Consider the following 27,964-nt stretch of genomic DNA (forward strand, 5'->3'; position numbering starts at 1 on the left):
TAGTGAAAATTATGTCCCATAAAAGTTTATTATTTTAAAAGTTATGAGCTTTTATCTAAATATGAAAATGAGGCTATTCTAGACTAGAGGGAGGTAACAGCTGTAATTCTCCTGAGGAGGAGCTATATCACAGCCTCTGACGCTGTCCAATCAGCATGAAGCTGCTTCACACAGTATGAGAGAGTGAGGCTGGAAGGTAGGGGGATCACTTTGAACAGCTATATCTCAGGCTGTGGACCACCTAGAAAAGCGTGGCATATGAAAGATGAGATTCTAAGCTTTCATATGGCACCAGGATTGCCGTTCTAGCTGTGAAACAACCAGAGGTATCACCAGTTGAAAACAAAGTCGGGAATGGAAGCTGTATACTATATGATCACCCTGTGTTTCTGGGAAGAGGAGAAGTTGTATGCTGATTGGACAGCATCATACAGAAAACATTACACCGCTCATAGTGAATAGAAAACATAACCTCCCATTCGGCAAGTAAAGCCAAATTAGTATATTTAGAAAAAAACTCACAACTTTGGAAATAATAAACATTTTTGGAAAAAAAACTTACACTGTAGTTATCTGTATCATAGCGCCTATTAGATTAGTTAGGAGATAGGGCATCAATAAACTAGTGACAGAACTTAACACTGAAGTTCGCTTACTTTTTCTCCCTGCACTGTGGATGTTTACTCAATGTGCTCAATAAAAGATATGAACAGATTTTTAACATTCTTTTATTTTTCTAGGACGTTACAAGGCTTAGAACTTTAGCAGCAATTTCTCACATAATCATGAAAACTTAAAAAGGCAATTTTTTAAGGAACGAGTTCAGTTGTGAAGTGGCTTTGAGGGGCCCATAGAATACAAACCCCCATAAATTACCCCATTTTAAAAACTGCACCCCTCAAAGTATTCAAAACAGCATTAAGAAAGTTTCTTAGCAAGAATTAAAGCAATGTATTGTTGAAATTGACCAATTAAATTTTTCTTGCAGAAATTCATATTTAATTCTTTTTTTCTGTAAAACAGAGGGTTTAACCAGAGAAACGCAATTCAATATTTATTGCCCAGATTCTGCAGTTCTTAGAAATATCCCACATGTGGCCGTAGCGTGGTACTGGACTGAAACTCAGGTCCCAGAAGCAAAGGAGCACCTGGAGGATTTTGGGGCCTTCTTTTTATTACAATATATTTTAGGCACCATGCCAGGTTTGAAGAGGTCTTGTGGGGTCAGAACAGTGGAAACACTCCCAAAAATACACCATTTGGCAAACTACACCCCTCAAGGAATTTAACAAGAGTTATAGTGAGCATTTTGACCCCACAGGTTTTTTTGCTGATTTTAGTGGAATTAGGCCGTGAAAATGAAAATCAAAGTTTTTTTTCTAATAAAATGTAGATTTAGCTCAGATTTCTCCATTGTCACAATTAATAAGGGAGAAAAAGCACCCCATAATTTGTAAAGCAACCTCTTCTGAGCACAGCACCTCTTTTGGAGCTCAAATTTTGCTGGAATGGTTTGTGGCGCCATTTGACATTTGCAAAGCCCCTGCGGGACCAAATCAATGGAAACACCTAAAAGTAACCCCATTTGGGAAACTAAACACCTTAAGGAATCTTTCTAGGGGTCTAGTGAGCATTTTGACCCCACCGGTCTTTTGCAGAATTTATTGGAATTAAGCCGTAAAAATGAATATCAAAATTTTTTCCACTAATAAGTTTACTTTTTCATTTTCACAAGGGCTAAAGGAGAAAAAGCTGCCCAACATTTGTAAAGCAACTTCTCCCGAGTACGGCAATACCCCACATGTGGTCATGAACTGCTATTTGGACACACAGCAAGGCTCTAAAGGAAAGGAGCGCAATTTGGTTTTTGGAGTGGAGATTTTACAAAATTCATTTTCTGACATGTTGCATTGAGCTAAGGTACCAGTACATTGGAAACCCCAAAAAAATTACACCATTGTGGAAACCACATCCGTGAAGAAATTCATCTCGAGGTATTGTGAGCATTTTCACACCGCAAATGTTTTGCAGAAATTAGTGCACAGTGGATGTTGTAGATTGAAAATTGCAATTTTTCTACTGATATGCCATTTCAGTGACCAATATGTTGTGCCCAGCTTGTGCCACTGGAGAGACACAACCCATAAATTGTTAAGCGGGTTCTCCAGAATATAGTCTTATGCAATATGTGGTCATAAACTGCTGTTTGGGCACACTGTCAGGCTCAGAAGGTGCGCCATGTGGCTTTTGGAGTGTAGATTTTGCTTGGTAGTAGTTTTGTTTGGTGTTTTACTGGTATTTTAGTTTATAATGTGGGGGCATATGTAATCTGTGAGAAGTACATAAGGGTATATGTAATCTGTGAGGAGTACATCAGGGTATATGTAAACTGTGAGTAGTACATCAGGGTATATGTAATATGTGAGGAGTACATCAGGGTATATGTAAGCTGTGCAGAGCACATCAGGGTATATGTAAGCTGTGTGGAGTACATCAGGGTATATGTAAGCTTGGCGGAGTACATCAGAGTATATGTAATCTGTGCGGAGTACATCAGGGTATATGTAAGCTGGGCGGAGTACATCAGGGTATATGTAAGCTGTGCGGCGTACATCAGGGTATATTTAAGCTGTGCGGAGTACATCAGGGTATATGTAAGCTGTGCGGCGTACATCAGGGTATATGTAAGATGGGCGAACTACATTAGGGTGTATGTAAACTGTGCGGAGTACATCAGGGTATATGTAAACTGGGCGGAGTACATCAGGGTATATGTAAGCTGGGCGGAGTACATCAGGGTATATGTAAGCTGTGCGGCGTACATCAGGGTATATTTAAGTTGTGCGGAGTACATCAGGGTATATGTAAGATGTGCGCCATACATCAGGGTATATATAAGCTGGGTGGAGTACATTAGGGTATATGTAAGCTGTGCGGAGCACATCAGGGTATATGTAAGCTGTGCGGAGTACATCAGGGTATATGTAATCTGTGCGGAGTACATTAGGGTATATGTAAGCTGTGCGGAGCACACCAGGGTATATGTAAGCTGGGCGAAGTACATCAGGTTATATGTAAGCTGGGCGGAGTACATCAGGGTATATGTAATCTGTGCGGAGTACATTAGGGTATATGTAAGCTGTGCAGAGCACATCAGGGTATATGTAATATGCGCGGAGTACATCAGGGTATATGTAAGCTGTGCGAAGTACATCAGGTTATATGTAAGCTGGGCGGAGTACATCAGGGTATATCTAAGCTAAGCGGAGTACAGCAGGGTATATGTAAGCTGGATGTAGTGCATCAGGGCATAATAGGATGATGTAATAATTGGGTGAATGAATAATCCATGGATTGGTGTGGTACGCTTTGAACCAAACCTTTATGCACAGGCCAGGTTTTTTGGGGTATTGTACAAAATATCTGTGCTCCAGTATTGCCTAATCTTGGACTTCTTCACTAGCCCTATAAGCCGCACAAGGCCCTAAAGTGTTCGCATCTCCGCTGCATCTTCGGGGTCCACCTGTGGCGTCCAGCAAATGATGATGTGGGGTTTTTAATGAAATTCTACTGGACCTAAAAAATTTGTCTGAGCCGTCATTTAGCATTATTTTGCTTCATTGCGTTCTGAGAGTCAGAACAATTTTTCCTTTGACGGAGCTGTGTGAGGGCTTGGTTTTTTTGGAACGAGCTGTAATTTTTATTGGTTCCATTTTGGGGTACATGCGATTTTTTTTTATCACTTTCTATTCCATTTTTTGGGAGACGAGGAAACCAAAAAAGAGCAATTCTAGCACTGTTTTGTTTTTTACAGTGTTCACCGTGCAGTATAAACTACATGTTATCTTCATTCTGTGGGTCGATACGATTACAGGGACACCAAATTGATTTTGTTTTTTTTACGTTTTACTACTTTCCCACAATAAAAATACTCTTTTCTAAAAGAAAATGTGTTTTAGTGTCGCCATTTTCTGAAAACCATAACTTCTTTATTTTGCAGTTAATATCGCTGTGTGAGGGCTTGTTTTTTGCATGACAAACTGTAGTTTTTGAGGGTACCATTTTGGGGTACTTGCGATTTTTTGATCACTTTATATTACATTTTTCTGAGACAGGGTGGCCAAAAAAAAAAATTCTGTAATTATTTTTTATTTAATTTTTTACGGTGGTCACCATGCGGTAAAAATAACAGGATATTTGTATAGTTCAGGCCGTTATGAACGTGGCGATACCTATTATGTATAGTTTTTTTTTTATTTTTTCTAATTATAAAGGACTTGATCAGGTAAACAGGGTGATTATCGTTTTTATTACTTAAAACTTTTATTTATTTATATTTTTTTAAACATTTTTTTTAACTTTTTTTTTTTTACACTTACTAGGGGACTTGAAGATCTGATCTTCTGATCCCTGGTATAATACACTGCACTGCTTATGTAGTGCAGTACATTGTAACTGTAATTTTCCAACTGACAGTTAGCCTATTAGGTCCTGCCTTGGGCAGGGCCTAATGGGCTTCCGTACCTGGCCGACCAGGAAGCCGTTACTAGGCTTCCTGGTTGCCATAGCAACCATCGACCCCCACGATCACTTGCGGGGGAGTAGTGGGTTACAGAGGGAGCTCCCTCTGTCAACGATTTCAATGCGGCGGATGCCATTGACCACCGCATTGAAGGGTTAAACAGTGGCGATTGTATATTACAGCTGACACCCACTGAAAATGAAGCGAACACAGCTCCTGTGCCCGCTTCATCTACAGGACATGTCTGGTACGTCGGATTGCGCTACGTTACTTGCAATTGGGATGTACCAGACCCGTCATTTTGCGGGAACGGGTTAATTTATTTCAGTAATTAAATTCAAAAAGTGAAACTCATATATTATATAGATTCATTACACATGGAGTGATCGATTTCCAGCATTTTTCTTTTAATGTTGATGATTATGGCTAACAGTTAATGAAAACCCAAAATTTAGTGTCTCAGAAAATTTGAATATTATATAAGCCCAATTTCAAAAATATATATATATAATGAAGACAAAAACAAGTAACGGCACCAGGACTTCAGGATAGATGACAAAATGCTGGTTTAACCACATCTGAACCTTTCTCAAGCAGTCACAAAGTGCTAAGTATAAATAGGATACACATATAGTATTCAGTAAATACATTCATCAAATCACATTATACATAATCTTAATTGTGAACATACCCAAAATACCCAAAAATTAAAGTCAAGGAGCTGATTCACCCCTAGTGGTAACGTGCACATGGCCTTAATTTTACAGCGTGTCTAGGAGTGGTGCGTTCGACTTTTTGGGATATATATATATTCCAGCACATTATTCCTCTGAATTGAAGTGTATTTTATGCACATGCATAAACTGTAAGTGGCTGCTTCATTTGCTGCCTTCTTTGTTGTAAACCCAGACTTGCAGATTGCACATTTATGTCATGTAGTCTTTTAAAGAGGCTCTGTCACCAGATTATAAATGCCCTATCTCCTACATAATCTGATTGGCGCTGTAATGTAGATAACAGCAGTGGTTTTTATTTTGAAGTTTCTTTCACTGCAGAATCACACTGCTGTGGATCATGCTGGGCTGGAACAATGAGAAGTGTAGGACACTGATTAGTCACTGATTGGTCAGCCTCATACACTTCTTTACAACACCCAGTTGGTCAAAAGTAAAAACACGCCCAGTTGTCCATTGAGAAACTCATTAGAATAAATCTAAACTAGCTCATAACTTGCTCAAAAATGATAGTTTTTCAAAATAAAAACCACTTATCTACATTACATCGCCGATCAGACTATGTAGGAGAGAGGGCACTTATAATCTGGTGACAGAGCCTCTTTAAGTATATGTGTTAGTTTAGACAGATGGCCACAGATACTGTATAAGAAATACATGCTCACCAATGTATAAACCAGTGTCAGTTCTGAAGATTGCCAGAAAGGCAGCCTGGAAAATGACCAAGAGACATGCACAAAATTTATAGAGGGAGATTCTAAAATTTCTTAAACTAGTTCCAACACGACAGTGTAACTCAGCAATTAGCTGTCAGAAGAGGTTGGGTGGGCATTTGCTTATGGGCTGTCACGCATTGGACTAGTTATTAGTCTGATTTTGAGGAGGAAGCCACGCGGTATTGAATTTGAGAAGCAGCCAGAAGACTATTTTTAATTCTTATTAATTCAATGAATTATCTGTTTGACAAAGGAGCAAGTAATTCTCCGAAACATGTAGCAATAAAGTTATGGGCTATTCAATTTTCCAGTCTGGCATACAGTAGCATAAACCGTGTAAACCGATGGTCCCCTGCCGGCATCCACCCTGCTAAACACTTAAAAATAATAACATTAGAATTAAAAAGCACAAACACCTCTAACTCCAGATTTGTGTACCATTATTCTAATAAAAGACATGCTGCACCAACGATTTTACCCGAGGAGTGCCCTGCATACATTTTTTTTCCTCTTAGTCCTTCACCAAGACAGCCAGGGCAAGAAAGTTTCCCGCCCCAGCAGAGCTTAGCACCAAGGCTTCGATTCACTTGTAAGGGGTGTAAAACCCCCTTCTGCCTGGTTTTCCTGTATGGTGTGCCCACCTCCTTTTGTATCTGTCTGGAAGGAAGGGCAGTGTTAATGTGTGGGAGCCGCCAAGACAAAGTAAAGTAGCAAGCGTCACGCTACCATAGGGATTAGGGCATGTTCACACGCTAAACAAAAAAATGCTGTAAAATTCGGAAAACAGCCTCCGATTTTCAGCCGTTTTTTTTAAACCACAAACGTCTTTTGAGGCTTTTTTTGCGGCCATTTTTGGAGCTGTTTTTCTATTGACCCAATGAAAAACGGCTCCAAAAACGGCTCAAGAAGTGACATGCACTTGTTTTTTAAAATGCCCCATCGTAACGAAACACAGTTTTTGCCATTGAAATCAGTGGGCAGCTGATTGGAGGTGTTCAGCTTCCGTATTTTCAGCCATTTTTTGAGGCATTTACGCCCAAAAAAGCAGCTGAATATAAGCCGTGTGTACATAACCTTAGATTGTCATGGTAGCGAAACGCTCCGCTGCTCCCTGGTGGTGGTTCCCATAGAGAGCTGTCAGTAAGGGGAGAAGCAGCGATTGGTGCTTCTTGGCATAGCGAATTACTAGCTCGCAGTGCCTTGTAGAAGGAGGAAGGGGATGGCGTATGAACTTTAAGTGTGCATTCCTGCGTCACAAAGATTGGAATATAGAGCCGGGAGTTTAGGGGAGGAGCCAATTTGAGCTGAGCGCACTCACAGTACTCAACTGGGAGAGTAGCTGCTTAGGAAGCGATTAGGTCAAGGTAACCCCTGAATTACTTTGAGTGATTGGGATTTTTTTTTTAGCCCTACAAGCTGATCACAGGGCTAATTTACCTATATTATGACGGGCAGATGTGCTGGCTGATGAACAGAAATGGGAGTGGTGGTTCTGGTCTGAGCAGAGTAAATTATCTTTCATGGCCCTCTGGAAAGAATCTGAATGCTCTATTTGTGAATATTATGTTACTACTTAATATTGTTCTGCGGTTTACTGCATTTAGTTTCCTCCAGCATCACCACCCAATCTTGCTGACAGTCTCCTCCAGCATCACCATACAATCCTACTGACAGTCTTCTCCAGCATCACCATACAATCCTGCTGACAGTCTCCTCCATCATCACCACCCAATATTGCTGACAGTCTCCTCCAGCATAACCATACAATCCTACTGACAGTCTCCTCCAGCATCACCACCCAATACTGCTGACAGTCTCCTCCAGCATCACCATACAATCTTGCTGACAGTGATGCGGGAGGAGACTGTCAACAGGATGGAGGGATAAAGACATTTAGCAGGAGAGGCACTTTCATCATTCTAAGGGTATGTTCACACGCAGTGTTTTCAGCCATTTTTTGGGCCATAAACGTCCCGAAAAACAGCTGAAAAATCGGAAACAGAAAACCTCCAAACATCTGCCCATTTTCAATTTTTCCGACGGGGCGATTTTTTATGCGGCCATTTTCCAAAAATGGCACGTAAAAGACGCCAACCAAAAAGAAGTGCATATCACTTCTTGGGGCGTTTTTGGAGCCGTTTTTCATTGACACTATAAAAAAAACAGCTCCAAAAATGGCCGTAAAAAAACGCTGCCAAAAACCCGAGTTTGATTAAAAAATGGCTGAAACTCAGGATCTGTTTTCCCTTTGTTTAGTAAGCGTGTGAACATATCCTTAGCCTTTTGGTGTGTCCTATAGATTCTGAGAGCTGCATTTCAACAATCACACCCAATATGGCAGCCGAACACTGCTTAGCAATTTGAAGACACTTTTTCCTGGCTTGTAGGAGGGGGGGGGGGGGTAAGATTCCCTCCCACATTTACATCAGCTGCGAGTCAGGTTGCTTTGCCTTTTGCACCTTGCTGTAATTCTGGGAAGTGCTCCCTCTGGTGGCCAACATAGGAAAACATGTCAAATTATTATTTAATTTTTAATACTTTCCATCATGTGGAAGAAAAAAAAAAAAACAGCAAAAAACGTAAAAAGTATAATAGAAATAAGTAACTTACTTTTAAAAAAAAATCTTTAATTCGTGACACATTCCCTTTAACACTGGCAAGGAGCCCCAATACCCCACTGAATAAAGTCAGATTGACATAATCTGCTAACATAATTTCCATGCATGTTTGCCAGGTTGTAAACATTTTTATGTATGAATGATCAACTTTAGAAATGTGAAAAAAATAATTTGGTTGTTTCTTGTAGTCATTCATCATATTTACTCAAATGGATTATTGCTAAGTTTAGTCGTCTCTATCCAAATTTTTAAATGAACGCTACATGTAAATTCATCTTTACACAGATAAATATATCTGGCAGTTTATTATTTCTATACAGCTTATACACTTAACCTACACGACTAATTGAAAAAAGTTTGCTTTCTAGAAACAAGTGAAGTATGCATTGCTTCCATCTGTCGCTTCATCCCAGCTGTGGCTGCTGCACCAGATATCTCTACTACAGACACATATTCTCACGTCACTCTATCTCCTCTTTTCTTTCATCTCTTACTTAGCTCTTCCGAGATCCCCCACAAAACAACCAGCTGCAGACTGTAGTTTAATATTTGCTGTCGTCTCCTCTCTGCTCACCACTCACATCCCATTTCCCAACAGTTACTACTTTCTTTCTTCTCAAAAGGACAAAAATTCCCCCAACTTTCTAAAGTAATAATATGCAAAAGATCCCCCCTACTGACAGACTGCCTCAATTTATCTGCTTTTTTTAATTAAAGATAAAAATGGCATGAACATTTTTCATTCACCTTGTCGTTCCTTATTTCACTTTAATTATCTGGTCTCCATTATTCTTTCTCCACCACCCTCCTGTTTCTGTACTGCGGTATAACAATGCAGATTGTGTGCAAGATGAAGGAATTAGGAAAGATCTGTGGGAGTACCATTAGCCAATACATTAACTTAACTCATTTACCTCTTCAAGGCGCATTTATTTTTACGAGCAATGGAAAATGCACAAGTGAAAGGAGAAAAAAAAAATTGGAACTTGGGTTTATAGAAAGGAACAGTAGAGACTTGTTAGAACAGAAAAAACGCAATGTGCAATATCTGACTATATACTGTCCGAAAATATTAATCCAAAAAGATGGAAACCACCTACATATACTGTAACTCATGTTCGCAGGTCACCTAGTCTATCAGTTAGAATGAATGACATGGCAGCATCAGTATTTTAAGGGGTTTTAGGCTGAATGCACATGTTGCGTAATTTGATGTGGAAAATCTGCATCAAAAATCGCAGGCATTCGCATGTAATTCCGCAGCTAAAACCGCACCTAATGGTGCGTTTTTTCATGCGTGTTTACGTGCGGTTTTTAAATTTTGATGCAGAAATAGGTGTGTTTTTATGCTGCCGATTTTGGTGCGTTTTTCTTTAAAACTAGGCAGATACAATTCGCAAGCGGTAACGCAAGATAAATTGACATGCTGCAGATTTTAAAATACGCACTGCAGGTCAATCAATATACACACAGAAAAAATATACACTGTGTAGATGAGATTTTTGGAAATCTCATTTACTTTGGTGGTACTGTGTTACGCTGCGGATTTGCTGCATTAAAATACACACGGCAAATCCGCACGTAATACGCAATTCAACCTTAAAGTGACACTGTCACGATCTAGTAGAACCAAAATATGCAATCAGCAGGGGAATACGCAGGAACTGATTTTATCAGTCATACAGTTTCCTCAGCAATTAAACCACCCTGTCTGATGCTGCATCTCCCACCACCAACTGATGTGGCAAGAGATTGTGACCGCGTCACTTAAAGGCTATGAACACCTTTGAGGGCACTTTCTTTTTTATTAAATAGATTAGTCAGTGTGTTTAGTGTAACTTTGTAATTAGTGTTTATTAAAGAAATCATTTTACTTTTGGAGATACAGCTGTTCTGTGTTCTCTATACAGAGCAGCTGTATCATTCGTTTTACACTGAATCCGTCAGTCCCGCGGACCTGACTGGTTCAGTGTCGGCGGGTCTTGCATGTCTGTGACATGCAGGATCCACCTGTAAACTATCCCATCTAAGTTCATAACTTGATTAACAACTGTCAAATACTCCTTTGACAATAAGCTGAGCACAAAGTGTCCCCCTGCCGGACCCCAGGGATCTGCTGTAATCTATGGGGAAACCGCAAGAGAAATTAAGCTTTACACAGTGTCAATTCAAATAATTAGATTGTCTATTTAAAGCAGGACAGGTCTTTGTAACCACTCTCCCCTCTGGCCAAGAGATGAGAATCTTGAACAGCGGATCCCCCATTGTTAACGGAGGGGATCGTTAAATAGAGGATTCATTTGGGAATTTCCTAAAAAGGTATATGAAAATGGGTATTCTAAATTAGACAAACCCTTTGAAGAATTTAAACAGAATTTAAACAGCTTTTCACTCTAAAAAACTGAATCAAATAATAATAATAATAATAATAGAAATCACTATGGCCCACATTTATCATGCAGTTTATGACGGGATTTGATGTAAACTGTCACAAGAAAGTAGCAAATCTGATCTAGTATTTTGCATATTGACATCCAACATCCACAGTGCAGGGAGAAAAAGTAAGTGAACTCCTGTGTAAGGGCATGACCACACGTGGCGGATTTCCTCCGCAACTGTCCGCATCAATGCCGCACAGAATCTGCGTTGCAGATTCTGCTGCAGATCTGCACAAAATGTGCAGTAAATTGATGCGGACTAGCTGCTGCGGACTGCGGTAAAAGTACTTCCCTTCTCCCTATCAGTGCAGGATAGAGAGAAGGGACAGCACTTTCCCTTGTGAAAGTCAAAGAAATTCATACTTACCGGCCGTTGTCTTGGTGACGCGTCCCTCCTTCGGCATCCAGCCCGATCTCCCTGGATGACGCGGCAGTCCATGTGACCGCTGCAGCCTGTTATTAGCCTGTGATTGGCTGCAGCCGTCACTTAGACTGAAACATCATCCTGGGAGGCCGGACTGGAGACAGAAGCAGGGAGTTCTCGGTAAGTATGAACTTCATTTTTTTTTACAGATACATGTATATTGGGATCGGTAGTCACTGTCCCGGGTGCAGAAACAGTTACTGCCGATCGCTTAACTCTTTCAGCACCCTGGACAGTGACTATTTACAGACGTCTCCTAGCAACGCTCCCGTCATTACGGGAGCCCCATTGACTTCCTCAGTCTGGCTGTAGACCTAGAAATACATAGGTCCAGCCAGAATGAAGAAATGTCAAGTTAAAAAAGCAAGACGGATCCGCAGCACACATAACATGTGCATGACAGCTGCGGACTTCATTGCGGAATTTAGAATCTCCATTGAAGTCAATGGAGAAATTCCGCCATGAGTCTGCCACTGCTCCGCAACAGACAGAGCATGCTGCGGACACCAAATTCCGCTCCGCAGCCTATGCTCCGCAGCGGAATTTTACGCCTCGTCTAAACGAACACTGCTAAATTAAAGTGTAAGTCAATGGACAAACGGCTCCGCTGCGGATTAACGCTGCGGAGTGTCCGCAGCGGAATTTAAGTGAAATTCCACCACGTGTGAACCCAGCCTTAAAGGGAATGTGTTGCCAGAAAAACATGTTTTTTTTTTAAAAATTAAACATTTAGTGTGTGGGTGATTAAACATTGTTCAATTTTTTTTTTTTTTTTTCGCGAGTCAGGAAATATTATAAATTATTTCTAATTTATAATACTACCCATTTTTGGTCACTAGATGGAGCTAGTTCCCAAAATTGCAGCATTGCAACATTGGGTTAAAAGCCCTCGCTCTAGTGAGCTCTCAGCTTCCCCCCCTCCTTTATCCTGGCTAGTGCCGGGATAAACGAGGGGTTTGAACAGTGTAACCTCCTACACTGTGTGTCGCCATTTTTTGAGCTAACACACAGCGTAGTAGGTTTACATACAGTAGTAAACACACAAACACGAACATACATTGAAAGCTCTTACCTGCTCCTGCCGCCGCGGCTCCCTCCGGCCCGTCCGCTCCGTTTGCTGCCGCTGGTCCAAGTGCACAAATCCGGAAGCCGCGACCGGAAGTAGTAATATTACTGTCCGGCCGCGACTTCCGGTCCACAGGAAAATGGCGCCGGACGGCGCCAATTTCGAATTGGACTGTGTGGGAGCGGCGCATGCGCAGTTCCCACACAGACGCCGTACACGGAAGTCAATGGGACGGGAGCCGTTCACAGTCCCTATGGGACTGTGGCTGCCGTGTTCCATGTCTGTATGTGTCGTTAATCGACACACACAGAAATGGAACAAAAAATGGCAGCCCCCATAGGGAAGAAAAAGTGTAAAAATAAGAAAAAGTAAAACACAAACACACAAATGAATATAAACGTTTTTAATAAAGCACTAACATCTTTAACATATAAAAAAATAATTTGTGATGACACTGTTCCTTTAATGACTTCCCCAAGAGCTAATTGGCAAAAAGTGTTTTAATTAAGGAGATGAGATTGCAAGTGTGGGTTTCACAGGTGCTTTCCCCATTATATAAAGGCACACAAAGCCTGGTTACTGACAAATCTGTTACTCTCAAGAAAGATTTGTTAGTGTGAACTATGCCTTGGGTCAAACAAGTTTCAGATGACCTCAGAAGACATGTTATAGAGAAGCATGAAGCTGGAAAAGGATAAAAAAAAAAGCATTGCTAAATTTTATGGGCCAGTTTGTGGAAGACCCGACTAGAGGTGAAGCTCTGTTGGATCTGGTCATTTCTAATAATGCAGATCTTGTTGGGAATGTCAATGTTCGTGAAAACCTCGGTAACAGTGATCACAATATAGTTACATTTTACCTATACTGTAAAAAACAAACGCAGGCTGGGAGGGCAAAAACATTTAATTTTAAGAAAGCCAATTTCCCCAGGATGAGGGCTGCAATTCAGGATATAGACTGGGAAGAACTAATGTCAAATAATGGAACAAATGATAAATGGGAGATTTTCAAATCTACTTTGAGTTATTATAGTGCAAAATTTATTCCTACAGGTAATAAGTATAAACGACTCAAATTAAACCCCACATGGCTTACACCTTCTGTGAAAGGGGCAATACATGACAAAAAAAGGGCATTTAAAAAATACAAATCTGAGGGTACAGCTGTAGCCTTTGTAAAATATAAAGAGCTTAATAAAATCTGTAAAAATGTAATTAAATTAGCAAAAATACAAAATGAAAGGCAGGTGGCCAAGGATAGTAAAACAAATCCTAAAAAATTCTTCAAGCATATAAATTCAAAAAAGCCAAGGTCTGAACATGTAGGACCCCTAGATAATGGTAATGGGGAGTTGATCACAGGGGATCAAGAGAAGGCAGAGTTACTAAATGGGTTCTTTAGCTCTGTATATACAACAGAAGAAAGAGCAGCTGATGTAGCCGGTGCCAGTGCTGTTAATATATCAGTTGATATACTGAATTGGATGAATGTAGAGATGGTCCAAGCTAAATTAAATAAAATAAATGTGCACAAGGCTCCGGGACCAGATGGGTTACACCCTAGAATTCTTAAAGAGCTTAGTTCAGTTATTTCTGTCCCCCTTTTCATAATATTCAGAGAATCTCTAGTGACTGGTATAGTGCCAAGGGACTGGCGCAGGGCAAATGTGGTGCCTATTTTCAAAAAGGGCTCTAGGTCTTCCCCGGGTAATTATAGACCAGTAAGCTTAACATCCATCGTGGGGAAAATGTTTGAGGGGCTATTGAGGGACTATATACAGGATTATGTGACAATAAATAGCATTATAAGTGACAGCCAGCACGGTTTTACTAAGGGCAGAAGTTGTCAAACTAACCTAATCTGTTTTTATGAAGAGGTGAGCAGAAGTCTAGACAGAGGGGCCGCTGTGGATTTAGTGTTTTTGGACTTTTCAAAGGCATTTGACACTGTCCCCCATAGACGCCTAATGGGTAAATTAAGGACTATAGGTTTAGAAAATATAGTTTGTAATTGGATTGAGAATTGGCTCAAGGACCGTATCCAGAGAGTTGTGGTCAATGATTCCTTCTCTGAATGGTCACCGGTTATAAGTGGTGTACCCCAGGGTTCAGTGCTGGGACCACTATTATTCAACTTATTTATTAATGATATAGAGAAAGGGATTAATAGCACTATTTCTATTTTTGCAGATGACACCAAGCTATGTAATATAGTTCAGACTATGGAAGATGTTCATGAATTACAGGCAGATTTAAACAAACTAAGTGTTTGGGCGTCCACTTGGCAAATGAAGTTTAATGTAGATAAATGTAAAGTTATGCATCTGGGTACCAACAACCTGCATGCATCATATGTCCTAGAGGGCGCTACACTGGCAGATTCACTTGTTGAGAAGGATCTGGGTGTACTTGTAAATCATAAACTCAATAACAGCATGCAGTGTCAATCAGCTGCTTCAAAGGCCAGCAGGATATTGTCGTGTATTAAAAGAGGCATGGACTCGCGGGACAGGGATGTAATAATGCCACTTTACAAAGCATTAGTGAGGCCTCATCTAGAATATGCAGTTCAGTTCTGGGCTCCAGTTCATAGAAAGGATGCCCTGGAGTTGGAAAAAATACAAAGAAGAGCAACGAAGCTAATAAGGGGCATGGAGAATTTAAGTTATGAGGAAAGATTGAAAGAATTAAACCTATTTAGCCTTGAAAAAAGACGACTAAGGGGGGACATGATTAACTTATATAAATATATTAATGGCACATACAAAAAATATGGTGATATCCTGTTCCTTGTAAAACCCGCTCAAAAAACAAGGGGGCACTCCCTCCGTCTGGAGAAAAAAAGGTTCAAGCTGCAGAGGCGACAAGGCTTCTTTACAGTAAGAACGGTGAATTTATGGAATAGCCTACCGCAGGAGCTGGTCACAGCAGGGACAGTAGATGGCTTTAAAAAAGGGTTAGATAATTTCCTAGAACAAAAAAATATTAGCTCCTATGTGTAGAAATTTTTCCTTCCCTTTTCCCTTCCCTTGGTTGAACTTGATAGACATGTGTCTTTTTTCAGCCGTACTAACTATGTAACTATGTAACTATGTAACTATGTAACAATACAGGGGGTAATAAACAATGATATCACAGCACAGGGATAATAAACACAGTGATGAGACAGTGCAGGTGTTATAATAACAGTAATATTACAATACAGGGGGTAATAAACAATGATATCACAGCACAGGGATAATAAAGACAATGATACGACAGTACAGGTGTTATAATAACAGTAATATTACAATACATGGGGTAATAAACAATGATATCACAGCACAGGGATAATAAAGACAATGATACGACAGTACAGGTGTTATAATAACAGTAATATTACAATACAGGGGGTAATAAACAATGATATCACAGCACAGGGATAATAAACACAGTGATGAGACAGTACAGGTATTATAATAACAGTAATATTACAATACAGGGGGTAATAAACAATGATATCACAGCACAGGGATAATAAACACAGTGATGAGACAGTACAGGTGTTATAATAACAGTAATATTACAATACAGGGGGTAATAAACAATGATATGACAGCACAGTGATAATAAACACAGTGATGAGACAGTACAGGTATTATAATAACAGTAATATTACAATACAGGGGGTAATAAACAATGATCTCACAGCACAGGGATAATAAACACAGTGATGTGACAGTACAGGTGTTATAATAACAGTAATATTACAATACAGGGGGTAATAAACAATGATATGACAGCACAGGGATAATAAACACAGTGATGAGACAGTACAGGTGTTATAATAACAGTAATATTACAATACAGGGGGTAATAAACAATGATATCACAGCACACGGATAATAAACACAGTGATGTGACAGTACAGGTGTTATAATAACAGTAATATTACAATACAGGGGGTAATAAACAATGATATCACAGCACACGGATAATAAACACAGTGATGAGACAGTACAGGTGTTATAATAACAGTAATATTACAATACAGGGGGTAATAAACAATGATATCACAGCACACGGATAATAAAGACAATGATACGACAGTACAGGTGTTATAATAACAGTAATATTACAATACAGGGGGTAATAAACAATGATATCACAGCACAGGGATAATAAACACAGTGATGAGACAGTACAGGTGTTATAATAACAGTAATATTACAATACAGGGGGTAATAAACAATGATATCACAGCACACGGATAATAAAGACAATGATACGACAGTACAGGTATTATAATAACAGTAATATTACAATACAGGGGGTAATAAACAATGATATCACAGCACAGGGATAATAAACACAGTGATGTGACAGTACAGGTGTTATAATAACAGTAATATTACAATACAGGGGGTAATAAACAATGATATCACAGCACAGGGATAATAAACACAGTGATGTGACAGTACAGGTGTTATAATAACAGTAATATTACAATACAGGGGGTAATAAACAATGATATGACAGCACAGGGATAATAAACACAGTGATGTGACAGTACAGGTGTTATAATAACAGTAATATTACAATACAGGGGGTAATAAACAATGATATCACAGCACAGGGATAATAAACACAGTGATGTGACAGTACAGGTGTTATAATAACAGTAATATTACAATACAGGGGGTAATAAACAATGATATGACAGCACAGGGATAATAAACACAGTGATGAGACAGTACAGGTGTTATAATAACAGTAATATTACAATACAGGGGGTAATAAACAATGATATCACAGCACACGGATAATAAAGACAATGATACGACAGTACAGGTGTTATAATAACAGTAATATTACAATACAGGGGGTAATAAACAATGATATCACAGCACAGGGATAATAAACACAGTGATGTGACAGTACAGGTGTTATAATAACAGTAATATCACAATACAGGGGGTAATAAACAATGATATCACAGCACAGGGATAATAAAGACAATGATACGACAGTACAGGTATTGAAATGACGGTAATGTACCAGTACAGGGATAATAAACACAGTAAACTGTTAGTTTAAAGATATTAAACACAGTGACTTCACAAAACAAGGGGAAATACACCTAGTGATTTAACAGCACAGGGATAATAAAAAGTGTCACGATACAGAGTTAATTTACAGAGGTATCTCTGCACAGGGATAATAAAGACAGTGATGTAAAGTAAAGTAGCAACACTACAACTAGAGTATGTTCACGCGGAATAGATTTTCAAGATAATCGATGACAGAATTGGCATGCGGATTCGAGCGCAGATTAGTTCCATTGTAATTCAATGGAGCTAATCAGTGGCTTTTCACCACAGAATCCGCAGAAATAGTGTACATGCTGTGGATGTTAAAATCTGCAGTGCATTCATTATTCGGAGCATATAAATGGGTTACATATGGGTCATATAGGATACTCCTCCCGTGCACTCGCATCTCGAGGTTTGGGTAGAGGGAGGATATTTAAAAAGGCTTATATGTTAAATTATTTGTGGTGAGAAGCATATGTATTTAATTTTTTTGTAATTTTTCATAATAAAAAAAACATTGAATAAAAGCAAAAAAAAATTTCGGTCTTGTGCATTGCCAAAGAAATTTGGGCTCAAAATCCAAGCTTCAATCCTGACAGGATCCATAATGTGTGATTATAGCCTAGTAGTCATAGTGATGTTATAATGCAGGGATAATGTGCATAGTGATGTCACAGTGTATCATTATAAAGGGGTAATACGCATAGTGATTTCACAAATCAGGAATAAAGATCATAGTGATGTAACAGTACAGGGATCATTAACACTCTGAAGTCAGAGGTAAGAGTTATTGCACACTGTGATGTCACAGCATGGGAAAAATAAGTACAGTGATGTCACAGAACAGGGGTAATAATACAGAAAATAAATTGGAAACCAAGCGATGTAACAACTAAAGGCGAAGGACCACAGTGAAGTCACAGCCCAGGGCCAGGGATAATAAACAGTGTTGTCACACTGTACAATGCACACAGAGATGTCACAGTATCTGAAGATCCACACTTTTTTGGGGGGGATGGGGGGGTTGGGTCTAGGATATATCTGTAAATATATATACATGTGATTTTGTAACTTTTGTTGGATCTTGTTTGGTAATTGACAATTTTTGAGAACTAAGATAATGACAATAAAAAAAAAAAAGAAAGAGTGGCCCCTTAGGCTGTAGTGCCCAGGTGCCACTGCAACTTCTGTGCCACTGATAGTTAGACCAGAGATAGATAGATAGATAGATAGGGATCGAAAAATTAGCAGCAACTCCAATAGTTAAGATGAAAAAAGTGGGTACTTTATGGCCTTTCTCAAGCCAGTGGATGGAGCTGAAACGTTGCACGGGCAATAAAGTACCCACTTTTTTCACCTTTAGGGCATGCCCAGACTTGGCGTATTTCTTCCGCAACTGTCCGCATCAATGCCGCACAGAATCTGCGTTGCAGATTCTGTTGCGGCTCTGCCCAAAGTAGGCATTAAATTGATGCGGACTAGCCGTTGCGTATTGAGGTGAAGTACTTCCCTTCTCTCTATCAGTGCAGGATAGAGAGAAGGGACAGCACTTTCCCTAGTGAAAGTAAAAGAATTTCATAATTACCCGGCCGTTGTCTTGGTGACGCGTCCCTCTTTCGGCATCCAGCCCGACCTCCCTGGATGACGCGGCAGTCGATGTGACCGCTGCAGCCTGTGATTGGCTGCAGCCGTCAATTGGACTGAAACGTCATCCCGGGAGGCCGGACTGGAGGAAGAAGCAGGGAGTTCTCAGTAAGTATGAACTTCTATTTTTTTTTTAGGTTGATGTATATTGTGATCGGTAGTCACTGTCCAGGGTGCAGAAACAGTTACTGCCGATCGCTTAACTCTTTCAGCACCCTGGACAGTGACTATTTACTGACGTCGCCTAGCAACGCTCCCGTAATTATGGGTGAGCACACGTAGTCAACCGTAATTATGGGCGCACACACGTAGTCACCCGTAATTACGGGAGCCCCATTGACTTCCTCAGTCTGGCTGTAGACCTAGAAATTCATAGGTCCAGCCAAAATGAAGAAATGTCATGTTAGTAAAACCAATACGCTCCGCAGCACACATAACATCTACATAACATCTGTGGACTTCTTTGCGGAATTTTGACTCTCCATTGAAGTCACTTGAGAAATTCCGCAATAAGTCCGCAACAAGTCCGCTACACGTCCGCAACAACCATTGTATGCTGCGGACACCAAATTCAGCTCCGCAGCCTATGCTACGCAGCGGAATTGTCCGCAACGTGTAAACGAACCCAACCACAAAGCTGTGGAAGGCAATGGAAAAACGTGTACGCTGCAGACTGTCCGCAGCAGAATTCCAGAGCGATTCCGCTACGTGTGGTCATGCCCTAACTATTGGAGTTGCTGCTCATTTTTCGATCCCTGTCTATCTGGGACTTGGTCTGTCCCTCAGAGCTTGCACCCATATGCTGCCGTTGCTGCTGGAATTTGTAGATAGATTAGATAGATAGATAGATAGATAGATAGATAGATAGATAGATAGATAGATAGATAGATAGATAGATAGATAGATATGAGATAGATAGATAGACAGATAGACAGACAGACAGACAGACAGATAGATAGATAGATAGATAGATAGATAGATAGATAGATAGATAGATAGATAGATAGATAGATAGATAGATATGAGATAGATAGATATGAGATAGATAGATAGATATGAGATAGATAGATAGATAGATAGATAGATAGATAGATAGATAGATAGATAGATAGATAGATAGATAGATAGATAGATAGATAGATAGATAGATAGATAGATAGATAGATAGATAGATGATAGATAGATAGATAGATAGATAGATAGATAGATAGATAGATAGATAGATAGATAGATAGATAGATAGATAGATAGATAGATAGATAGATAGATAGATAGATAGATAGGTATATACATAGAAAGCACTGTTTCTTCACCATTTGAGGACTACAAAACCTCCTTATATATAAAGCCTTGTATTTGACTTTCTCTGAGGGTATGTAAATACTGTCTTCATTAGTTCTGTCACTGGATGAGATTCTAGGTGCCTCTTCCTAACATCACATTCCCTTGTATAGATGCTCTTTATTTGAAAAATGTGGTTAAAAAAAAAACGTTAGAAACCTTTTAAAGTTAACATTGCTCATGCGCCTCTAGAGCAACAAACTGCTAAGTGTTTTTTTATGGAAATAGTTAGCCATGAATTTTATTTCCTTGCACTTTACTGAAATTCACAGTGTGACAGAATTTCCAATATTGTGCTAATGTAGAAAAAGTGCAGAGGTTTTTAAATGTCTCAGAATTTTGGACCATATTAATATCCAGAGTGCTCATTTAATGAAGTCAGTACAGAATCATCTACAAAAGGGCATACAGTTTGAGACAATTTAGCTTTGTCATTTCTTGTGAAATTCATTAGAAAGTGATGATAGGGAATCGCCTGGTTAAAATTTGCCCTTTATCTGGTTTACTGAAGTATGTGGTGAACACTTGCCAGAGTTTAACAGGATGACATAAAGGCAAGTTATAAAAGCCAAAAGTTCTGTATATATATATTATTATTTTATTTTTTTAAAGCTTGTATTGGAGCTGTCATCAAAATTGCAACTATATCACAGCAACAAAAAAAGATTTTCAATGTCCTAATTCTACAATAATTTAGAATGTGGGTGTCAGTATGTATCAAAAAACAAAACGCTGTTGATGTTTTGTTATGTTACCTAGGTAAAAAAAAAAGTATCGATTTTATTAAAAAGACTGTAACCGCAAATATTTTCTTGTCTAGTACAGGAAATGTAATTTCATGTACACAATGTAGGTTTTCTGTTATGCATTTTTGCGGCAACTCAATAATAGATCTTTAAAGGTAAATCACAGCATTACTATAAAATGAATAAAAAAAAGTAGGAGAGATCAATATAATGATAAGCTGTTTGATTTAGAAAGAATTCAGAGAAAGGTTTATAGGTACAGTACTTTGAATAAAATATATGAAAAATGCATCAGCTACTACTACAGATGTAGTCAAGTTTATCTTGAATCTGATAACTTGCTGCAGCGTGATATCACACACAAAAAAAGCCATTACAAGGCTTTAAAAAAGTCAGGTTAAGTTTCTTGCCACTGTTTATTTAATGCGTTAAATGTCAAGATAAAGATGGCTACATCTGTATAATGCCCCAGTATTAATGGAACCTCAGCCACCGAGGGAGTGAGCCAAAAGTGAAGCTGCACAGCAATTTTTTTTAGAATAACCCAAGATCTAGACTAGACATAATGTCTGGTTTAGCAAAAGTTTTGGAATAAAAAGTTTAAAAAGGTATGAAGACAAAATAAATATTTAAAACACACACAAAAATATCCCAGTAATTACTCCTCTTTATTTCTACTATTCTGTCTGATATTGAAATCAAAACTTTGAGAAATATATAAAGAATTTCTCTTGACATGTCCCAGGATATCAGCTATCCCCTCCTTCTCACAGACCTCACGCCAGATCTGTTTTTGGCTATAAAGCTGGCCATACACTAGAGATTTTTGACATCCGAAAAAGGCCGGTTCAGACCACATTTTGACGACTGTTGACACTTTTCCGTGACTTGATTGAGTGTGACAGATGCGACCAAAGACAAATATCTGTGGAAAAGTTAATCTGCGGTGTTGGATTTTTTCAGTCGTTGTCCGGTATAGTCTTGGAAAGTAGTTTTGGCCAAAGGAAAGATCTGTATCCCATCAATAGAAACGCAGACTAGGCCACAGATCATGGCAGAGATTCAATGATTTGTTGTTTAAACTTATTTTGTTGTCATATAAAACAAAAACTTTCATAGACCAACCGTGCACAAGAAGTCATTCAGAAAACGCACGTCTGAAATCCCTAATGTATGGCCAGTTTTAGGCAACTGGCTCCAGCAGGAGCCCTCCTCCACTGCTCGGTCTGCAATAGGAGACAAAAAATACTAAGCCCTACTTCAAGTAGAAGATTTCTCCAAGTTCCTTTTATTAACATGCAGGAAAACCTGCAGAGTAATGAACACTGTGGTCAAGGTTTTCTTCTGTTCATATTTATCATTCATTTCTAGGTCTAGAGTTTTTTAAGGCTAGATTCACAATTTTGTAGTCTTTTTTTTGTTGTTAAAAAAATAAATGATCATGATGAATCAGTTGATTCTATTAATTTCTGATGCTAAAATGCATCAGTCTATATCAGTGATTTTAAAAAACAAAACATATTCCTAATAAAAAAAGAAAAACTAATTATTTCAAAGCTGATACACTTTGGGATAAATTTGAGCCCCTTGGAAATTAATAAGATGTGTTAGGGCCTGTTCACATCACCGTCGCTTTCCGCTGAGGGCTTCCGTCTGAGGTTTCCGTCGGGTTAACCCCTCAACGGAAAGGCAAATGGAAACCTTAGCTTCCGTTTCCCTCACCATTGAACTCAATGGTGACTGAAACCTAGCTAATGGTTTACTTCTGTCACCGTCGTGACAGGGTTCCGTCATTCTGACGGAATCCATAGCGCAGTCGCAGCTCTCAACGGAAGGGCAACGGTGATGTGAACAGGCCCTTAACGGGTCAGTCATGTTTTTAGTGAAGAAAAAAAAGAAACAAAATTGTGAGACTAGAATTTGATGGTGTGACCTCAAAGACAGTATGACAGCATTGCAGACTTTGGATTCAATTAACGTTATCATGCATAGAACAGAATAGGCTTTGTGTCAAAACTGTCTCAAAGAAAAGGGACATTGTTTCATATACCAACCATTCTACATTTCATATTTGCCATTGCTGTATTACATGTTGCCCCCTACAATGTGGTCTGATTAGGAACAAAGTCAGTCTCACTGACAAAACAGAAATGTGTACAGCATGTGTCTTAGTCTGTACAGTATTTCACTTGTAATAACAGCTGTTTGTACTCCAAAGCTCTTTTTCCTAAATGAAGAAAATTAGTATCAGACTTTTTACAGTCTATAGCAGGGGTCTCAAACTCGGCCGGGTAAGTGGGCCGCATATAGAAAAAATGGGAAGTTGACGGGCCGCATTACTTTCAAATTTGATACAATCCAAAATTATTGTTAATCAATTAGTTATTTGAACTACTATAACACTATATTACTAGAATAATAATACTACATTACTATAATAATAGCGCTAGGTTTAAAATTTGAGATATTTCTCCACGTGCTTATTTCAACAATCCAGCTTTCCAGTTTAAGTGTCGCCAAACACAGTCCGGTGGCCCAGTTAGCACACATGTCAAGATTGGGCAGCCCCTTTTTAAATAGTGCCGCAGTGCCCTCTGTGGATGCTGCCGCAGTGCCCTCTGTGGATGCTGCCGCAGTGCCCTCTGTGGATGCTGCCGCAGTGCCCTCTGTGGATGCTGCCGCAGTGCCCTCTGTGGATAATGCAACACACCCCTAGATAAGGCCACAGTGCCCTCTGTAGATAAGGCCACAGTGCCCTCTGTAGATAAGGCCACAGTGCCCTCTGTAGATAAGGCCACTGTGCCCTCTGTAGATAATGCAACACACCCCTAGATAATGCCAGTGTCCTCTTCAGATACTGTCACACACCCACTTGTAGATAACGCCACAGTGCCCTCTGTAGAGGATACCACAGTGCCCTCTGTAGAGGCTGCCACAGTGCCCTCTGTAGAGGCTGCCCCAGTGCCCTCTGTAGAGGATGCCCCAGTGCCCTCTGTAGAGGCTGCCCCAGTGCCCTCTGTAGAGGCTGCCCCAGTGCCCTCTGTAGAGGCTGCCCCAGTGATGTCAGGGGCTTTCCCAGAGCTGGAGTCCCAGGCAGAGCGCTAGTAGGCTCTTCCTGGGACTCCAGCTGTGCTCCTGACATCACTGGGACTCCTGCTCTGGGGAAGCCCCTGACATCATTGTCGATGTATGGACAGCGATGTCAGAGGCTTCCCCAGAGTCCCGGAGCAGAGCCGATAATAGCGCTCTGCCCGGGACTCCGCTCTGGGGAAGACCCTGACACACTGTCCATACATCGACAATGATGTCAGGGGCTTCCCCAGAGCAGGAGTCCCAGTGATGTCAGGAGCACAGCTGGAGTCCCAGGAATATATGGGCAGATATGTCAGGGAATTCCGCAGCGTCCCGGAGCAGAGCCTATACTAGCGCTCTGCCCGGGACTCCGGCTCTGGGCAAGCCCCAGATATCACTGTTCATATGTGGACAGCGATGTCAGGGAATTCCACAGAGTCCCGGAGCAGAGCCGACACCAGCGCTCTGCTCGGGACTCCGGCTCTGGGGAAGCCCCAGAAATCGCTGTCCATATGTGGACAGCGATGTCAGGGAATTCCAGAGTCTCGGAGCAGAGCCGATACTAGCGGCTCTGTGTCCCGCGGGCCGCAGATGACAGCCCCAGGGGCCGCATATGAACAGCGATGTCAGGGAATTCCACAGAGTCCAGGAGCAGAGCCGACACCAGCGCTCTGCTCCGCTCTTTGCAAGACCCTGACACACTGTCCATATATGGGCAGCGATGTCAGGGAATTCCACAGCGTCCCGAAGCAGAGCCTATACTAGCGCTCTGCCCGGGACTCCGCTATGGGGAAGACCCTGACACACTGTCCACATATGGGCAGCGATGTCAGGGAATTCCACAGAGTCCCGGAGCAGAGCCTGTACTAGCACTCTGCCAGGGACTCCGGCTCTGGGGAAGCCCCAGATATCGCTGTTCATATGTGGACAGCGATGTCAGGGAAATCCACAGAGTCCCAGAGCAGAGCAGACACCAGCACTCTGCTCGGGACTCCGGCTCTGGGGAAGCCCCAGACATCGCTGTTCATATGTGGACAGCGATGTCAGGGAATTCCACAGAGTCCAGGAGCAGAGCCGACACCAGCGCTCTGCTCCGCTCTGGGCAAGACCCTGACACACTGTCCATATATGGGCAGCGATGTCAGGGAATTCCACAGAGTCCCGGAGCAGAGCCGACACCAGCGCTCTGCTCCGGTCTCCGGCTCTGGGGAAGCCGCAAACATCGCTGTTCATATGTGGACAGCGATGTCAGGGAATTCCACAGAGTCCAGGAGCAGAGCCGACACCAGCGCTCTGCTCCGCTCTGGGCAAGACCCTGACACACTGTCCATATATGGGCAGCGATGTCAGGGAATTCCACAGAGTCCCGGAGCAGAGCCGACACCAGCGCTCTGCTCCGGTCTCCGGCTCTGGGGAAGCCGCAAACATCGCTGTTCATATGTGGACAGCGATGTCAGGGAATTCCACAGAGTCCAGGAGCAGAGCCGACACCAGCGCTCTGCTCCGCTCTGGGCAAGACCCTGACACACTGTCCATATATGGGCAGCGATGTCAGGGAATTCCACAGAGTCCCAGAGCAGAGCCGACACCAGCGCTCTGCTCGGGACTCCGGCTCTGGGGAAGCCCCAGACATCGCTGTTCATATGTGGACAGCGATGTCAGGGAATTCCACAGAGTCCCGGAGCAGAGCCGACACCAGCGCTCTGCTCGGGACTCCGGCTCTGGGGAAGCCCCAGACATCGCTGTTCATATGTGGACAGCGATGTCAGGGAATTCCAGAGTCTCGGAGCAGAGCCGATACTAGCGGCTCTGTGTCCCGCGGGCCGCAGATGACAGCCCCAGGGGCCGCATGCGGCCCGCGGGCCGCGTGCTTGAGACCCCTGGTCTATAGGGTGTTCTATAATGTATAAATTCTGAACAATAGACTGCATTGGTAATGAAGCAGTAAGCTGAGAGGGGATGTATATAAACCAATTTCATACGCTGCAAATCTGACTACTCATATAGATGCTTCATTTCCATCCAAGAATCCGATATACACTCAGGGTCAGCGTTAATGGGGCAAACTGGGAAATTGCCCGGGGCCTGCATCTCCAATGTGGCCCCTCCAAGTATGCATCATTGTGGCCCAGTGCCCGAGGGGAGCGACACTTCAAAGGACAAAGTTACAGTTAAACTTTATCTCTATGGCAAAGGATGAAGCAATAGGCTCCCTGCCCAGGCCATTCTCAAGGCCACAGGCCACTGTAGGGCTGCCTACAACCCAGAAACGCTCTGGCCCCAGATTCCGGCTCTGGAGAAGCCCCTGACATCACTGCCATATGTGGACAGTGATATTGGGAGCTCCCCGAGGTATACGTTTAATGTATACCTGTGACGAATGCTATACAGTGGCATCCTCACCCATAGTCTTCCATGTTAAAAAACTTCTATCGTGCGGTGTACGTATTCGAGCAAAAAAAAGAACAAAAGGACACCCTTTCGGATAATGGAGCCCTATGAACTTGTTTATTGGGCACGTCGGGAGCTTTCCCGACGTACACGATAAATAGGGCAATAATGGGAAGTGAATGGGGCCTTACTAAGTAGTTTTCTGTTCTTGCTCAATGAGGAAGTCTTGAGTGGGGGAACCACTTTTATAAGGTCTCTATGTCCTAACAGGGCATATGGACAGGAGTTGTCAGCATGGGACAAACCCTTCAAAAACTTGCCATATTAAAAAAAAAAAATCATTCGAATCAATCATTATGATACTACAATAAAGACCAGATTTTTCTGCGGCAGATTTTCAATTATCTTCTGTGTATATTGGCCTCTTGGGGTGGTCATTGTACATAAACAATGCATGCAAAATATTTTCATTAAAATAAGTTATTCACATAATACCATTCTTTAAGCTTGTATTTTAAGGAATTCCCCAGGTAAAATATTACATTTTGACAATCTTTGGGGGTCGCTAAATTCCAAAAATACTACTATTTTTTGTTCTTGATACTTCCATTAGTCATAGGACAATGTATGTAATTGACCTTTTAGAAAATACAGTTACATTTATACAGGCACACATTTTGACTTATAAAAGCATCTAGTGCAATATCCAAGATTTCGCTTCTGGAAAACTCATAAGTCTATGGAGAATCCAAAGCTTAACCACGATATAATATAATAATGGAAACAGCACTTGAATATGTCATTCACCACTGTAAACTAGAAGTCACGTTCAGGTGTTATCTTAGTAACCTAGTGAATAGGAATACTGGCAGGTCAGTTATGATTCAGAGTGGCATGAAATATATGAGAAGTCACAATACATTGATATGACAATTTGCCTATGTCATTCCAACTCATTCAATATGAAGTTACAGTATACAGTATATATAAGACATGTCATACCTTTTGTTTATTCTTGTCCAGGTCATGTTAATATTGTCTTTCATCAGCTCCACCTTCCTGGTGTCATCAGAAGAATAATCACGTAAAAGCTTCAAGGCCAAATCATTTGCCCCATCTACATTAATCTGCCACTGTCGAAGTTCCTTGGAAAATTGCTGCAAATGGAAATATATGTGGTC

General features: G+C 41.0%; 1 protein-coding gene across 7 annotated transcripts in view; it reads right to left on the minus strand.

Moving 5' to 3' along the window:
- DMD (dystrophin) overlaps positions 1 to 27,964 on the minus strand; it is a 2,416,993-nt gene that overhangs the window by 679,999 nt on the left and 1,709,030 nt on the right. For all 7 annotated transcript variants that reach the window (XM_075852742.1, XM_075852740.1, XM_075852736.1 and 4 more), the window contains one exon: positions 27,786 to 27,940. In XM_075852742.1, coding sequence (XP_075708857.1) covers positions 27,786 to 27,940 — 155 coding nt within the window. The remainder of the gene's footprint in view (positions 1 to 27,785; positions 27,941 to 27,964) is intronic.

This window comes from Rhinoderma darwinii, chromosome 2 (assembly GCF_050947455.1).
Source record: "Rhinoderma darwinii isolate aRhiDar2 chromosome 2, aRhiDar2.hap1, whole genome shotgun sequence".
In the NCBI taxonomy this organism is placed as follows: Eukaryota; Metazoa; Chordata; class Amphibia; order Anura; family Rhinodermatidae; genus Rhinoderma; species Rhinoderma darwinii.